General features: G+C 49.9%; 1 protein-coding gene across 7 annotated transcripts in view; it reads right to left on the reverse strand.

The window, feature by feature from the left end:
- The window catches only part of Rnf220 (ring finger protein 220), a 215,439-nt gene that overhangs the window by 35,314 nt on the left and 163,030 nt on the right, over positions 1 to 17,095 (reverse strand). For all 7 annotated transcript variants that reach the window (XM_013521653.1, XM_013521654.1, XM_013521650.1 and 4 more), the window contains exon 2: positions 1,709 to 1,841. In XM_013521653.1, the coding sequence (XP_013377107.1) occupies positions 1,709 to 1,841 (133 nt within the window). The remainder of the gene's footprint in view (positions 1 to 1,708; positions 1,842 to 17,095) is intronic.

The raw sequence follows: 17,095 nt of genomic DNA on the forward strand, positions 1-17,095 counted from the left end.
AGCCACAACTACCTGCAACCACCCAGCTAGGCTGACCTGGGATTGGTGACCCACGGAAACTGAGATAATAAATGTTTATTGGTTTAAACCATGAGGTTTTAGGGTGTTTTGCTAACACTGCAATATATGACAAGTACTTTTTCCTTTAAGATTCATTTATCAGGAAGTCTTCTCTGCTCTGTGCTGTGTTTGGGGCCCTCTAGACACCTCCAGAGCTCCAGCTCTCCCTCAAGGACCTGCTTCCTAAGGTCCTTGAGGAGGCTCAGCACAGTTCTTCAGGCAGGGACAGGGAATGGGGGAATGGGGATCAGCTGGGTGGGGTCAAGGTCATCACCTTTCAGCCCCTGAGCAGCTTCTATTCCTGGGAGTTTATATTCCGGCCTTCTGTATTCTTGTGGTGTGAACTTCCTGGATGGAGCCATTTCAGATCCCTGCACCCTGGCAGGGGGTTAGCTGAGAAGTCATTCAGGTCTGATGACTTGAACTGAGTTGGGGTAGGCCTGGAGTGGGGGGCAGGCCGTTTACTGTGGCAGACTGTAGTTCCCAAAGGTAGCTGCAGCCATCTCTTTTAGCCCATGTGATTGTTTACCATATGGACCTCAACATTCCTCCCATCAAAAGAGGTCTGCATTCCCCTCTCCTTGAATCTGGGTGGATTATTACTCCCTTGATTCATAGAGTATACAGTGGAAGTGACATTAAATGACTTCTGAGGTTAGGTTACAAAAGGTGATCAGAAGGGCTGGGGATTTAGCTCAGGGGCACAGCGCCTGCCTGGCAAGTGCAAGGTTGTGAGTTCGATTCCTGGTACCCGAAAAAAACCAAAACCAAAACCAAAGAAAAAAGGTGATCAGGCTCCCATCTTGTGGGTTGGCACATTTGTTTTTGAAGCCTCAATCTGCTATGTATGAAGCTTAACTACCCTAAGGCTACCAAGCTATGAGGAAGCCCAGATCACATGGAAAAGTTTTTGCAGGTACTTTGGCCCTAGCTCCATCTGAGGTCCCAGCTGAGAGCCAGCATCAAGCACCAGGTGCTTGAGTGAAGGAAGTCTCTGGATGGTTCCAGTTCCCAGCCCCTGTGTCTTCCCAGCTGAGTCCCCTGACATCTGGAGCAGATGCAACCAGGCCCTCTGTGCCTAAGTGTCTCATCCCAGACTGCGTGAGCATAATGAAGTGGTTGCTTTATGCTACTGAGATTTGTCAGACCTCTCCTTTGTTTCTCTTGGTCACCTGGCTGCTTCCTAAGGTCCCTGAGGAGGCTCAGCACAGTTCTTCAGGCAGGGAATGGGGGAATGGGGATCAGCTGGGTGGGGTCAAGGTCGTCACCTTTCAGCCCCTGAGAAGGTAGTAGAGAAGGCACTGGCTGGCAGGAGCAGGCTGGACTTCTGATGGGGCTGCCAGGCCCACCATTTTCTTTTATCCTACTCTGAGGCCTCACATGACAGTGCGGGGCCTATAGCAGGCATCCCCTGGCTAGTTCCCATTATGTTCTTATGCAGCTGGCACCTGAGGGGTCACTCTCATCTTACAAAATACAGGAAGAAGAGAAAGGCAGCACCATTCAGCTGGAGGGTCTAAGGGGTGAAAGTGGTGGGGAATGGCAGGAGGATCCTGGCTTCTCTTGAGAGGCTGGTGTAATACTGAGACCTGGTGGCTAGGAGCCTTAGTGGGATCGCCAGCCGGCAGGCTCCGAGTTGATGGCTTACCTGGCGGGCAGTTGGGCCAGCTGCTCCAGTTCCTGTTCCATGTGTTCCTGCAACTCACTGGGCCTCAGCAGGACTTGGCAGATGGGGCAGATTGGAGCCTGGCTGTCAAACAACGCTGCTGCTTTCTTCTTACCTGGTGAGGAAAGAACACAACGTGAGCAGGGCTGGTCTCCATTGCAAGCCAGCTGCTGCCCACTCAGGTTCTTGACTTGTAGAAGAGGTGAGCCTGAGAAGCTGAGAGCCCAAGAGCATCACTGGTTCAAGCTGCAGAGGTTATGGCCATAAATGGGGCCTCCTCAGCCTGCTGCCCCTCTTGGAAATGTACTGGGAAACAGTCAGTGCTCTGTGCACCCAAACCTTGACCACTCCATTTCACATGTATTTAATCACAGCATCACCCAGAAGATTGAGTGCCCCCGCCCCCTGTCTCTCTCCTTTCTTGCTTTTACATTCTTCAGATTTGGAGCAGGAAGGCAAGGGAGGGGGAAAGGGGCTTTAGTGCAGGAGTCATTCAGCAAACATCCTCTCATGCTTACACTGAGCCAGGTACTGTGCGGAGTGGTGGGGTCCTAATGTGGAATCAGGTCTGGTTCCTGTCCTCAAGTCCATTGCAGGTGAGTGAGGGGGAAGGGCCAACGTGGACTACATTACCTCCAGGATCGCAGTCTTTCCTTTTCTCCCCTTTCCCAAGCTTCTGTTCTCAGCCCCTGTTCTCATTCTGTGTGCTGGATGATCATGTTCATTCTATGGCCGTAACTCCCACCCATGTCTTACTGACTGCAGACTCAGTTTTACTACTCTGGATCCCTCCAGACTCCTGTATCCAAATGTCTAATGGGCGTCAATGCCTGCGTGTCTTATAAGAATCTGAAATTCAACAATTCAAAATTGAGTTCTTCAACTTTTTCATCCCTTCCATACCTGCTCCTCTTTCAGTGGCACCTCTGTTGATACCTTCTTTCACCCAGTCACCTAGGCCAGTAACTTCAGGCTCACTGTGTGCCCCTTCCCCTGCCTTACTCCCCTAAACTCCTCACTCATTTACCTACCAAGCCCTGTCCATTCTGCTTCTTCAACATTCCTCGAATCTGTGTTTTCCCCATTCAAGTCTACCTTGGATAGTCTCATTGACTCCTTGTGAGTCTCATTGATTCTAAGTTCTCTCCTTCCACACTACCCTTTCAATTGTGCATCTCTAATATGTGTGCACACTGGGGTCAGATGGGTGCCTGAACTCTATTTCCACTGTCACTGATGATAACAGAACAAGCCATGCTAAGAAGGAGCAAGCTGGTTGCCTAGTTTATCCCGTTGGATGCCTAAACCCCTTCCCTTCTCTTGTGCAGGCTCCACCAGCCTCTGCTTATAGGCATGGGGTTGAAGAGCCCTACTTATCTAGACATGCCCTTAGCTTTCCATGGATGCTCTGACTGTAGAAAGTCTGGGCTTGAGACCAGATCCTCTTCCTTGCTTTTTCTTTTCCTGGGTGCCTGGAGAGAGTCAAAGTCAGCTTTCACAGAGATGAAGCCCATGCCAGCAATGGCCAAGATGATTACTTGAGTAGGGATGCCAGATTAAACACAGGGTACCCAGTGAAATTTGGTTCCAGATAAGCATGAATATTTCTAGTATAAGTATGTCCTAAATATTGCACAAGACATATTTACACAAAATTGTTCCTTGTCTTTCTAAAATCAAATCTCCCTGGATATCCTATATTTTCATTTTCTAAATCTGGCAGCCCTATACCCAAGGAAGCTCCTAGCTCAGACTGAGCACAAGAACCCACCTCCCTTTGACACACAGCAGGCTCCTCTGCACCCCAAGATTGAATCATCTGAGGGTTCGAAGGAGCAATTCATTCTGGGTTTTTTTTTGGGGGGGGGTATGGTAAAAAGAGGAGGCTTAGTCAAAAGAGTGAAATTTAAGTTGCATCTTAGAAGTGTACTAGGCAGGGAATGGGAGCAAGTGAATAAGTTAATGAATAAACTGTGAATTCCTTGTGGGGAGGACCATTTCTTATCCATCTGTATGTTTATAGACAATTTATTGCAAGCCTGGCATAGACTAGATGTTCAATATTGAAGCAAGAGAGAGAAAAAGAGGAAGAGAAAGAAGGTGAACAAAGAGCAGCAGATTGTCCAAAAAAAAAAAAAAAAAAAATCATCTGTGGCTCCAGCCTGTGTGGCTAGGGCTCCTAAGAGGGGAGGAAGTTCTCCTGACAGTGCCTTGGTGGCTGTGCCTCAGATGTTCAAGGAAGAGCTGGAATGCAGCTTTGAGTAAAAGAAGTGGGTGCGGCCCTGGGAGGTGGAAGAGAGGATTCCAGTTTCAGCTTTGCCCCTCGTTTCATCCCAGAGGAGAATCAAATTCTAGGACTTCTCCAGGCCATTACTCTTATTCTACAGATGGGGAAACTGAGGCTCACAACTAGGCAGGAACCTCTTGATCTGATGCCTTCATTTATTTATTCATTCAGCAAATGTTTATAAAACAATCATAAGTCAGGTATTATTCTAGGGAAAACCAGATCTTAGAGATAAGTAAGAACACATTCCCAGCCTCTAGGAAGTCACAAATTAGGGGAAAATGAAAAAAGACTGTCAGAGACTCTAGTCAGTGTAGGTCAGAGCTGTAAGGGAGGCTGGAGCAATGAGGGGAACTAGGGGAAGGCAGGAGTGGCTGACAGAAGATTGGTAAAATCTGAGCGGGGGCAGGAGGCAGGAGGCCACACAAGGGAGCTGACAGGTTCTTGGGACAGATCACTGGGATAGGAAAAGATGAGGAGGCTGGAGCAAGGAGGATCCAGGACATGGGGTCCAAGCTCAGGTGGAAACATCAGGGGTTTTGGTCTGGGACACTAAGTCTGATCCTTAGGGCTCCCTGGAGCCTAGATTCCTTTTGCCAAGCCTGGGGGCCAGGCATCAACATTCCTATACACTTAATTTCATTTCATTTGCTTTGCTGCCATGGGAATATTCTGCGTTTCTGAACATGGAGTTCAGTTTCCCTTTCAGGACAATGGGCTCTCTTCTTGGGCTCCACATTCTGGAATAGCATTAACAGGGATCAGCAGAGGGGTCCCATAGCCTACGGCCTCCATGCTACCCCCATCTTCTCAGGTTAGTGTGGCAGGTGACAGCACAGCTATGTCCCCAGCTTTCCCTCCCCCGCCGTGTTCCCTATAATTTTATATTGAGACCTGTGGTCATGACGTGGATTTTACTGCACTAACGACATGGCCTGCCCAGGTTTAATGATAAAATCCATACTTTGGCCCTGGGCCTGCTCCTCGTTTGCATAATTCCCAGAATACAGCTCCCTGAAGCTTTTGACCTGGGCCATTACAGTGGCTGTAAAATGGACCATAAAACTGCTGGGGATGGCCAAGAGGAGGGGCTGTGGTCTTGCTGGGGTGGGAACGAAGCCCTCAATCCCCTACACTTCCCAGGCTTGGGAGGAGGCATACTCTGGCTCTTCCTTTCCACAATTCTCAGAATTTGGGAACCAGCTCAGGCTGGTGAGGCCCCCAGAAATCCTCGGTCCCGCTGTCCATCTGATGCAGGAGTCCCTTCTCCAGTAGCAGCGTCACAGGTAGGCGTAGGTCACAGGTAGGGGCCGGAGCCTGGAGAGGCAGGCTGTCAGGAAACGTCCTCTCTCTGAACATCCCCACTGCTTCCCTTGCCAAGCTCCCCAATGGCTGGGCTGGGCAAGGCCTTTTGCCACAGGTGGGTCTAGGTGACAAGGCCCAGGTGGAATCCTGGCCCCTCCAGGAGAACTGGCTCCCCCGGGAGGTCAGGAGCTGGGCTGAGCAGCACAGTAGGGAGCAGTGGAAGCGGGAGGGATGGGGACAGGGATGGGGCGGCTGTCAGCGCTAAAGATGATGAATGGGGGAGGTGAGGCGGGAGGCCCAGTGTTATCGGCAGTGGATGGGAGCGAGGCGCTCTCCGCTCCTGCTAATCCCCGGGCGCTGCCTCAGCCCTTGCACTGATAACGAGGAAATGGGACTGACAACAATTTTTAGCTGAGAGATTCTTCACCAAAATGCCAGGCGGCCGGAGGTCTGACAGCGCCTGATTGAGTGTGTGAGTGTGTGTGGGACGCCCGCAGCCCCCTCCCCACCCATGCAAAGATGGATCGCTCATTCCGCCTCCCGTCCACATTCATTACCGTGCCTCCCTCCCCACTACCCAGCAGCAGCAGGGCCTGCCACCTCCACTTCCCTGCCAGCCTGCCACAAGCATCTTGGAAGCAGGAGAAGGGCAGGTAGAGGAGGGCTCCAGACCCTAGCCTCAGCCTTACACAGGGCAGTTCTGGCTCCAAGAGCAGACGAGGGCCTCTGGCAGAGCCAGGCCTGGGAGTCAGGTCAGGTCCAGGGTGGAGGCTGCTTGGTTATGTGACCTCCAGGGATCCCTTTCTCTTGCTGAGCTGCCCAACTACCTCCCTGCCAATCAGCAGCATGGCTCCGACAGGAAGTGACTGACTATAAACTGCAAAAAGAGACTGGCTGGTTGAGTAGAGAGACGAGGTCAAGGCAAGGTGCCCTCTCCCTAGCCTGGCTGGGCCTAAGCCTATCCAGTCCTCAAATCAAGCCTTACAGTGAGGCCTCAGGTACCTGGGGGCCTAGCTCAGCCCTCTGCTGCCCCCCTCTGTTAGGAATTGCCAACCATTGGGGACAGGGAACTCGTGGCCCTCACATGCTGCCTCTTCTCTGTCACTTTCCATAGAGAAGTTGGGGAGTGTGTAAGGATCTCATTCATAGGGAAAGCCCTGCCCTGCTAGGTCACTAACCTATGTCTGGCCTTGCAATTCCCCACCATGTGGTGCTTGCCTGGTGTGGCCTGTTTGCTTTCTTCCCAGTTCTCTTGCTTGGGGTTTCTGTTCTTGCTTCTCTGCTTGTCAAACTAGTAATCTCCATCTGTACAGTCTTTTCTCTGCAGACTCAGAGGCTTGACTGCATAGAGTTTGATTAGGACAGCAATGACGGACTTTTTAGAGCTTTCAAGGATACAAATAGGTTGCTGCAGCACCTGTGTCATAGGTTTGCCACCACTGGACCAAGGATAGAGAGCATTAACACGAGGATGTGGGGGACCCCAATGGCAGATGGTAACAGAGGCTGGGACTTCCGAGTATGTGTGTGGATATATATTGTGTCCTTGTGTGAAAATGAGTATGCCCTTTGCTTCCTGCCTCCATCCCCATTTGCTAGTGACTAAGACACAGAATAGAACTTCAAGCAGAACTCAACAGAGTTGACTTTTTCTAGCTAAATGACCTTGGGCAAATCACTTAACAATTCTGAGCTTCATTTCCCTTTATGTGAAGTGAAGATAATAGTATCTAACTCCCAGGACTTTTGTGAAATCTAGTTAAATCAAGGCTGTGTACGGGTGAGGAGTCATTACTGTTTTAGGTAAGATACCAGCACACATTTGCTGTTTGTGCCTGTGGTCATCCCCTCCTGCCATCAACCTGGCCTTGTCTTGTATCCAGCTTTCTTTCCCACTGTGATTAAGACTATCCACCCCGCAGGAGGTACCCTGGCCCTGGTTTCTCTGGCCCCTGGGGAGTTCCTTCTCCTGACAAGCCATATCTATGTATATGTTTATTGGTTTGTATGTCAATGTGTCCATCTGTCTATCCATCCAATTATTTATCTATTATCTGTTCAATGATAAGACTGTTAATTGAATGTCATTACATATGAGGCTGTAGGTTGATCTTGCACATAATTTACCTCATTTACCTTGTAACAGTCCTGTGAGGTAGGAATTAATATATCTATCACATTGATGAGGAAAGTGAAGCTCAAAGTAACGCAATGGCAGATTTACAAAGGGAATAGCAGGAATTTAAATCTGTTTGACTCCAAACCTGAGTAATACCTACATACCTGTCTACTCATTTGCCTAGCTAATGACTCAGTACTATTCCACAGCAGTCTACTGATACCCACTGTGGATCTGCTATAGAAAAGATGCCAGACAACAATAGACAAGATAGACACAGTCTCTATCCTCAGAAAACTTGGGACCTGACTATGGATTGAGATATTAAACAATTGCCCTCAGAGTAGTCTTAGGAAAAAGGAAATACAAGGAACTAAAGGAGTATATCTTCTGGTCTAGGAGGTGAAGGATGTGACATTTAAGCAAAGGTCTGAAGGAGGAGTGGGAACCAGTCAAGCAATGATTAAAGGAAGTAGTAGTCTACGTATAGAAAGCAGCATGTTTGAAGGTGCAGAGGGGAGAAAGCCTCAGTGAGGAGCTGAAAATAGTTCAGGTGCCTGGAGGAGAGAAAGAGGGGTAGAGTGTTGGAATAGGGTAAGAGGCCACACCTTGAAAGACATTTTTTTAATCTACACCAATGATTTTGGTTATTATTATTTTTTAAACATACAGATTACGTGGCTATAGATATCTACAGGTCTATACTTACCTCTGCCTATCTCCAGGAGTGACTCACATGCATAAAACAATGCATATGTGCGCGTGTGAACACACGTCCTTAAAATCAATATATCTATCTTAATCTTTCTATCTCCCGGCTTCGGCTCAAGGCACAGAGGCCTCTGTGGCACCGCCCACCTTTTCCCCACGGAGGCCTAAATCTATTTAGATCCACTTTGCAAAGTGAACATTCTACATAGACACTTTACATCCAAAAATAAATAAATAAATAAATATGCAACAGGAAGCCTTTGAATAGCTGTAAACAGGAGAGTGGTCTATCAGGTTTTCATGTTTAAAAAGATTAATTGCAAAGTGGTAGATGGCAAAGGGAACAAGAACAAACACAGGAAAGCTGTTAGGAGATTATCTCAGAACTCAGGTGAGAAATGACGAGGATAGCATTTTAGTGTGACGATGATGGAGATGAGCAGAAGCAAACTGCTGGACGTAGAGGTTAAGAGACAGGAGCTACAGATGGCTTCAGGATTTCGGCTTTGAATGACTACTAGATGGAACACCATTTACTGACTTAGAGAACAGGGGCAGAGAAGCAGGTTCAGTAACGAAGAAAACAGGTTCCGTTTTGGATTTCTCAGCTTGAGGAACTGTTGATATCTGTGTGAAAAGGCTGAGTAAGCACCATATGTTGAGCTAGAGCTAGAAGTGTAGCCCTAGAAGACACTGATATACAGATGAGAACTGAAGGTCATTGGTGCATCCTCTTTACCCAGAACAATGTCTGGCATGCGGACAGCACTCAGGAAATAGTTACTGGGTGAACGAAGTTAAGAGTAGGTGCGTTCATAGAGTAATACGATGAAGACTCTGCAACACAACTGCTAATGGGTTAATTCAGGCAGGCGAAGGAACTTTAAGTCATAAGGACTAAGAAGGAATGGTCAAGAGGTAGAAGACGAAGAAATGGGAATTGTGATGTTCTTGAAGCCAAGAGGGAGGGTTTCCAGCAGGAGAGGAGTGTCATCAGTAGAGTCAAATGGTGCTGAAAGGTCAAGAATGTCAGGCATAAGAATGTCCCAAGCCCTCCTCCTATCTGAAGTATAGCTGTCTACTGTCTACTTCTTCATCTATCCAGCCAAATCACCTAATTACTCACCCACTGTCCCCTCTCATGCATCCCTTTCTACCCTTCCCTCCAGAAAACCAATGGCGCCTCTGCCCAGCGTGGGACAGGAAGAGTTAACACGATGACAGACGGCATTTTTTACCTTCAGTCAATATGAACAAGGCCCCAAGACTATGATTCCAAACATCTGGATTTCATCAATATGTGATCTGTCATCGTATATTGGCATTCCCCAGTCCCCGCGCCAGAGCAATGCGGCTGGTTTTATTAATACGTCAAATACATTATCCGTGTAATACACTTGTCTGGCTGGGGCCTCCCGCTGGGGCGGGGCAGCGGATTTGAATGTATGATGAATCAGTTTGCATTACATGTTCGTAAGTCATCATTTGTCAGGATTAATAGGCATCCCTGGTTGAGGAGGTGGGGGTAGGGCAGACAGGGAGAGATGTGTATTTAGCTGTGGCCCATACTTATCTGCTGGTGCCCAGGGATCCCCTGAAAACAGCTGTGTACCCTCTTGTTCAGACCCCAGGTTAGCAGCTAGCACATAAGGGACAGAGGTGACATTTCCAGCAGTTCCAGGGTCACTTGGAACCAAATAGACCTATTTGTCTCTGCTTCAGGGTTGCCAAACAGCCAAAGAGGATATGGCGGGGGGCCATTTGCAAAAGCTGGCTAATTCCTTCTTATCCTTTAGGACTCAACCTAGAATTCCTTCTTCCAGGGAGCCTCCCTTGACTCCATCAGACTTAGGTGCCTCCTCTGTGTGTTCTCACAGCCTCTTGTGCTGTGTCTTTTGCAGCCGTCCTAATGCAGTGTTATTATTGCCTGTTGTGTGCCTATCGCCTTCTTTAGATCATATATTTCTTGACAGCAAAATTTAATTTGCTCACTGCTATTGCCTCAACATCTAACAGAGGGCCGAAAGTAAGAAGAAAGTAAGAGTAATAGGAGAAATCAATAGATATTCGCTGAATGAAGAGATAACTGTTCACCTTGCCAAATCCCCAATGATGCAGACATTGCCCTGGAGACTGGGGGCATTCTTGGATTCCTTGCCCCCACCCTGATTGTGGTCTAGTCTGGTCACCTATCCTGCGGTGCATGCTTTGCTTTCCTTGCTTATCTTCCATTTATAAGGCTTGTATAGCCCTTCACACAGAATCAGTTTCCTTACATGTGACATACAGACCCAGATCAAGCACACCAGAGTGACGATGCATGCCCACATGCCCTTGCCATCTTCCTTCTCCCTCTGTTCTGCCCACAGAATCTCAGATTGGCACTGTCAATTCCATGTGACCTCCTGTCAGCTCCAGGAACAAGAGTTTGGCTGGTGCCTGGACTCTTCTCATGATGGATACTATTTCCTGTCTCTAGCAATAGAGGGGGCCCAAATTGAGTCAGGTGTAGCTTCTGGGTGGCCAAAAGTAATCATCTGCAGGCTAACCAGGTGGAGGTCAGCTTGTAGACAGGTTTAGGCTCAGATACAGGCTCAAGCTGGAGCCAAAAGCTCTGGGCCAAGGCACAACCAGGCTCACTAAGTCCTGGTCATGGAACCTGGACCCTTAGACCCACAAGCCTTTGCTACAGTCAGGTGTACCAGCCAACCAGTTCAGAGCTGCTGGGGTCTCAGGGTCCACAGCTGTTCCATACCCCTGCCCTTGGCTGTTCCAAACATAACTGCAGTTTCTCTCTCCTCGTGGAGCTAGAATTCGTTCTGCTCCTCCTTGAATTAATAACTTCCAGGCAGCCAGGTGAATTGTGGGTAGGCAGGTAGGGCCTGCTAGTGTCCCCTGAGATTAGGAGTTGCAAGGTTCAGTAAAGGGCCCCATTCAAGAAAATATCCATGTATGGACAAGCACATTATCATCTCAAGTGTCTGCATACACACAGGTGCTCACATTGGCTGGGTGTGTTTTCACACCTAGATGCACACATTTGAGCACTTCTGCATATTTTCAAATGTAACTGAGTATACCTGTATATTCTCCCCAGCATGCCACCCACTCCCCTCTGCCCCAGTCCTTTCTTGTGATGGAGCCACAATGCTAAGACTGTACTGTGTAAAGTAAAATCACTTCAAGTGTGCTTTACCCCCTGCTGGCTCTGACTGTGGACTTATAAAAATGAAGCGGGAACCTCCACAGCTGTGGGCAATAAATCCTGAATGGCTGAGGAGGGCAGTGTTACCTGCTTTCTAGGCAGATGGGTGGAGCACCAGGCCTGATGACAAGTGCCTGTAGGGCTACACAGGCTGCGGGCCAGCTGCCTTCCACGGACCTGTGAGCCAGGAGACCCGGAACCCTGGCGGGGAGCAAAGACTGAGAATGCGGCAGAGGGAGGTAGAGGAAAGGAAGGGTTGGGGAGAGTGAGCAGGACAGCCACGTGCTGCTAAGGCTGAGGGGAGCCCTCGCATCTGGAGATCAATTAGCATCAATTACTGACTTCATTTAATTGTCGTCCAAGATGAATTTGTCATTTTTAGCTGGGAATTAATGGGAGACCTTCACCTCTCCCTGGCAGCAGCAGTGGAGCCCACAACGGTCACCTCAGCCTCCTAGGAGCTCTGCATGCTGCTTGGGGCAGGGGCAGGCAGCCAGGGGGGCTTCTGCTCCCTGGGTGAACTCTGGCTTGGCCCCCTGGAGCCCAGGGCCGACGTAGAGGCAGTGGGTCCTGGCTAGCAGTCCTTCACCGCCTCTGGCTTCAGCCAGAAATTAATTTGCTGGGCTGAGCATGTTTACCTTTTCCGAGTGAAGGCGAGACAGTAAACAGCGGCCCGGCGGCTGAAATTGAATTGATAACTGCATCAACGTGCCAGATAACGCCTAAAATAATACGCCGATAAGGAAATTCGATTTGATTTGCTGCTGCGCATCAGATTGGCCCCATCTGTAGCTGCCTGTAATCATTTTCAATTGCGTTGGGAAACCTTATTTGTCCTTAAATATTTCTGTCATTTTTCATTGCTGGCGACAGATCCTTGGGCAGGTGGCAGGGGTGCGCTGCCTCTGTGGGCGCGGGGCGGTGGCCCGAGGAGGAGGGTGGTGCAGACTCGAGGGAAAGAGGCAGGGAGCAGGCAGCCGGGCGGTGACAGCTGTTCCTCCAATCAATCACGCTGTCGACAGGGAGGGACGACTGGCTGGCAGAAATTGAGTTTGCCTCACAGGGGACGATTGAGCAAATTAATAGCCCATTAGCCAAGCAGTGACCTGAGAAATGAAGGTGCAGGGGTTCCTGCTCACTCAGGCCGGCCAGGGTGGGGCAGGGCCAAGGAAGGGTCTGGGGCGGGGACAACCAGGAGAGGGCGTGGGAGGAGCAGGGTAGCTGCGCAGATGAACCTAAGCGTTCCGTGCGGGTAGAGTGGGGAGTAGACGGTGCAGGAGCAGAGATGTCCAGTTGGTGGAGGAAGGCTAGAGACTCAGGTTCCTAGGAGGGCTGCTGTGGGCCTGGAGGTTGGGGCAGCTCTGGCCGATGTCTCTGTACTACCTTTCTGTGACTACCATGCTGATAAACTCCTGTCAGTCCTTAGCTCAGGATCTGCCCTTTGCTTCCTCTCTTCACGGTCCCAGAGCCCTGGAGATCCCTGGTGTCCTCTCTTTTCTTCCCAGCTCCCTGCTCCTCAAGCCAGGAGGTGGGGCCATGTCTTGTGGTCCCTTGTATTTACATCCTGTAGGCCCTTGGGGGTCAAGTGCCACTCTGCATCCCACCTCCTTCCTGTCACCCATTATGGTCCACATTTGCTGAGAACTTTGACACTCAGGCCCCAGCTCTGGCTGCCCTCACCTCTCCCAGGCCTGTTTTTCCCTACACCGTACTTCCACCTGGAGACTCTGGTCAACAACCTAACTTGTTTTGTGGGAGAGCCCCTCCCGCCACGTCCTCCCTCTCCCCATCACCCGGCCCTCAGCCGTCACTGCTGGACCCTCGCCTGGGCCTCAGGGCGCATTGTTTCAGCACCCTCCTACCACCACACTGAACCTCTCTTCGTCCTTTGCCTCTCCACGATCCAGCTATTCTCCTTTTTGTCTCAGACACACAGGCGGCTAAGCGCAGCTGGGGAAAATCACAAAACCACGCAGATATGTGCCAATAAAAATCCACAGTTTCCAGTCTCAGCACTACCAAGCAATCCTTTTACATGCTCTTGGTCAGAAATGTCTCCCCCTTCCCACAGAGACAACTCAACAGTGTTTTACCATCCCCATCCTTCCCCTCCTTCTGCCCCCTCCTGTCTTGCTGGGTGGACTTGCTTCCTACTTCACTCAGAAATTAGAGTTCTTAGGCATGAATTCTCTTCATTTCTCTCAGTGCACCTTTTTCCTCCCTCTGGTTTCGGTGGAGGAGGTACTGGGCTTCCTACTGTAGCTTAATTGTTTCTCCTGGGCTTGGAATCCCCTTCCTGCCTACATTCCCTGGGAAATTTGTCCACTCTCCTTCTTACATCATCCCCTCCCGTCCTTCTTCTAGCTTCCCTCCATCTGCATGCAAACTCCGAGTCTCTCCCAGATGACAGCCCCATCAACCAGCCATCTGTCCTTTGTGAAGGCCGCCCCGTAATGCGTGCCCTGTCCCTCCCCACTTCTCACCTCAGCTGTGCGCGGGACTCTCGCTTACTGTCACAGTCCTTTATCTTCTGACTACTCTGGGTCTTGGCACACTGGTTTGCATTCCTACCATTTTAAGGAAACTGCTCTCAACCAGGTCCTTGATGGTCATCATCCACTAAATATAATAAATACTCCAGTTAATCAATTCATTAATTCGGTAAATATTTGTTGAGTGTCTCCCCTGTGTTATTAATTCAATAAATATTTGTTGAGTGTCTCCCATGTGTTAAGCACTATATATACCAGGCTCTAGGGATACAATGAGATCTAGGTCCTAAGGGAGTTTACAGCCTAATATGAGAACAGAGGCAGTAAAATATTTATACAATCGAAAGATAGTAGTTGTGCTAGAGAGGTAGGGTGCAGGGGGAGCCTATAACATGGAAACCTGCACTGGCCAGGAGAATCCGGACAGAATTCCACAAGGAAAGGGTGTGGGCTGAGACGTGAAGATGAGTAGGAGTTGGAGATAGTACGGGTCACACACTTCCTCTGTGCTGTGCCCAACGCTGTACTGCGTGTCCACGCTTTATAACTGAGGTAAGGAAGGCTGGAGAAGTTGTTCTCCTGCCCACGATCATGTGGTGGGCAGCTATGCTGACCTTCACCCCAGCAATGCAACACCAAGTTCATGGTCTTAGCCAGTGCTCTGCCTGTGACGTCCACCGTTAGTGCCTGTCAGCAATCCCTTCTCCCTGTGCTTCTCTCTGGTTTCCTTCCCTCCGTTTCTGCCTCCCATGCTGACTCCTACTCTGGTTTGTCTACTTTTTTGTTGTTTTTTAAAACAGGGTCTTGCTATTCAGTTCAGGCTGGCCTTGAGCTCACTCTGTAGCCAGGCTGGTCTCTAATTTGCAGTGATCCTCCTGAGTGCTGGGATTACACGTGTGGCTGGGATTACTGGCTCATGGCCAGCAGCTAATTTGTCTACTTGGATGTCTCAAGCCCAACCTGCCTGCACTGGGACTTCTCTTCCTCTAGTCCTGCCTCTCTCCTGCTTTTTCTATTTCACTGAGTGGTGCTACTATCTACAGACTTCCCTGAAGTGACACTCATCACCCTACTCAGGCCCTACATCTTCGGCATTTTTACCTCCTAAGGACTCCTCAGAACCATCTTCTTTTCTACATCTCCCTAGTTCAGGCATCATCAACTCTGGTCTTTACTGTTAAGTCCTCTAATGTATCTCTGTGCCCTCTCATCTATTTCTATCTCCACAGATAGAAGGAGCTTCCTAAAACACAAATCAGATCCAATCATTCAGCCACTTAAGACCCTTCCCTCACTCCCAAAGCCCACAGCATAAATTCTGAACTTCTTATCACACAAGCCCCTTTCCAGCCTCTTAGCCCTTCCAGCAATACTGTGTGCTACGGCTGAACAAGACCTCGCTCTTCTCTATTATTCCCCCTGTCAATAATGCCCATGACATCCATCTCCCTGCGGGCAACTTGAAACTCTTATTTATTTCTTAAGACCACCCTCAGATAATGTGTCCTCTTTGAAGCCTTCCCTTAGGGTTAATTACTTCCTTTTTTATGCTGTGTTCTTTACATGTCTATACCATTATCACTGCACATATATAATTTCGTAGTTACATATCTATCTGCCCTGAGCTCTTGAGGGCAAGGAGGTTATCTGATTCATCCGGGTGTACGCAAGGCCTGGCCTGGGCCCCAGCATAGAATGGGCATTAGTAATGGCCGGGTGATTCAGTGACCACATTACTGGAAGGAAGGCTTGAAGGGCCAAAGGAGAATGTCTGGAAAGAGAGTGAGATGGGGTGGGAGGGCATGGGGTGAGAGAGTAGGAATGGGGTAGGAAGGCGATGGAAGTTAAGTTGAAAATTCCTTGGGCTTCAGTGAGGTCTTGCTCATGGCCAGCAGGAGTGAGAGGTTACAAGGGGTCCATGAGGTGAACACTCTCCAGAGACAGATGCTCCATAACTGCTCTTGCCCTGCAGACCTGGTGGGACATGGTGGGCAGTGACTACATGCACATAACCAGGTAGTAAATCCCATGCCTAAAGACAAGGACAGACACACATGTGGATGTGACAGGCAAATGCCCATGTGCCCTGCAGGCCTGGGCAGGCTCCCCATCCCAGTGCTCTCTGCAGGCCTCCGGCTGGTGCCCACCCTGCCCGGAACTCCAGGGCTGCAAGTGCCGTGCTCTCCCTTAGCAATTTCCCTACCCAAGAAAGCTCTAAGGGTTTCAATTACCGGCGCATGGGATTTAGTGCCCTGGGCTTCTCTGACTGGAGGAGATTTATTTGAAGGTTTAGTGTCGTGGAGAATTCACGTCTTCACTCCCAGGAGCCTAGCTTCCGTCCCGAGCCCCTAAATCAGGAACCAAGATGGGCTATTGTCACTTACCGCATTAGCCTCGTTAGCGGACCAGGAGGGGTGATTAATTGCAATGCACACACAGCCGTCCTGCTCCTGCTGGCGGCCGCTCCTGATGCTGCTCCTGACCTGGGGAGGGGTGGGGAGCGGCTGAGCCTGCTCCAGGGTGACTGAGGCCTCTGGGCCTCCCCAGCCCCCGCCCCCATTGCTAGGCAGGGCATCCACAAGGCCCTTCCAGATCTAGGGACAGTTTAAAGGCTAGCAAGCCCAGCCAGAGAGGGTGCAGATGGAGGCCTCGGGCTTGACTCCAGGGGGCGAGAAAGCAGGGGTGCTGAGGAGCTGGTTCTTGGATAAGGCCTGGAGTGCACACCTGTGTGTGAGGTGTGGGGTGTAGTGTGAGGGCCAGAGGAGGTGGAACATGTATCTCCTTTATTTCCCAAACACTCTTGTGCGTGTACTGTGGGATGGCGACAATGTAGGAACTGCAGGTCCAGCGCTGAGGGAGACTGAGGGCCCTGAAGAGGGGAGAGTGTGCGTGAGAGAAAGAGGTACAGGCTGGGGTTTCAGAAGGAGAAGGGCTGCTGGGAGGAAGGTGCAAATATGTGTGCACGAGAGGGAGAGACACAGGGCTTGTGAGTGTGAGCAGCAGAGAGGGAGGAGGGATAGTGCAAGAGATGATTGTGTGAAATAGTGTGTGTATGTGTGTGTGTGTAACATAGGGACAAGAGAAAGCAGTGTGTGACAGAGACATATTGTGTATGAGAAGTGTGAGAGGTGTGGAGGGGACACACACACACACACACACATACATACACATGAGGGAGGGAGAGACAGAGAGAGCGAGAAGTGGTACGTGCCTGTAATCCCCTCACTGTGGGAAGCTGAGGCAAGAGAAC

Source organism: Chinchilla lanigera, unplaced genomic scaffold (assembly GCF_000276665.1).
Source record: "Chinchilla lanigera isolate Chin_1 unplaced genomic scaffold, ChiLan1.0 scaffold00063, whole genome shotgun sequence".
NCBI lineage: Eukaryota > Metazoa > Chordata > Mammalia > Rodentia > Chinchillidae > Chinchilla > Chinchilla lanigera.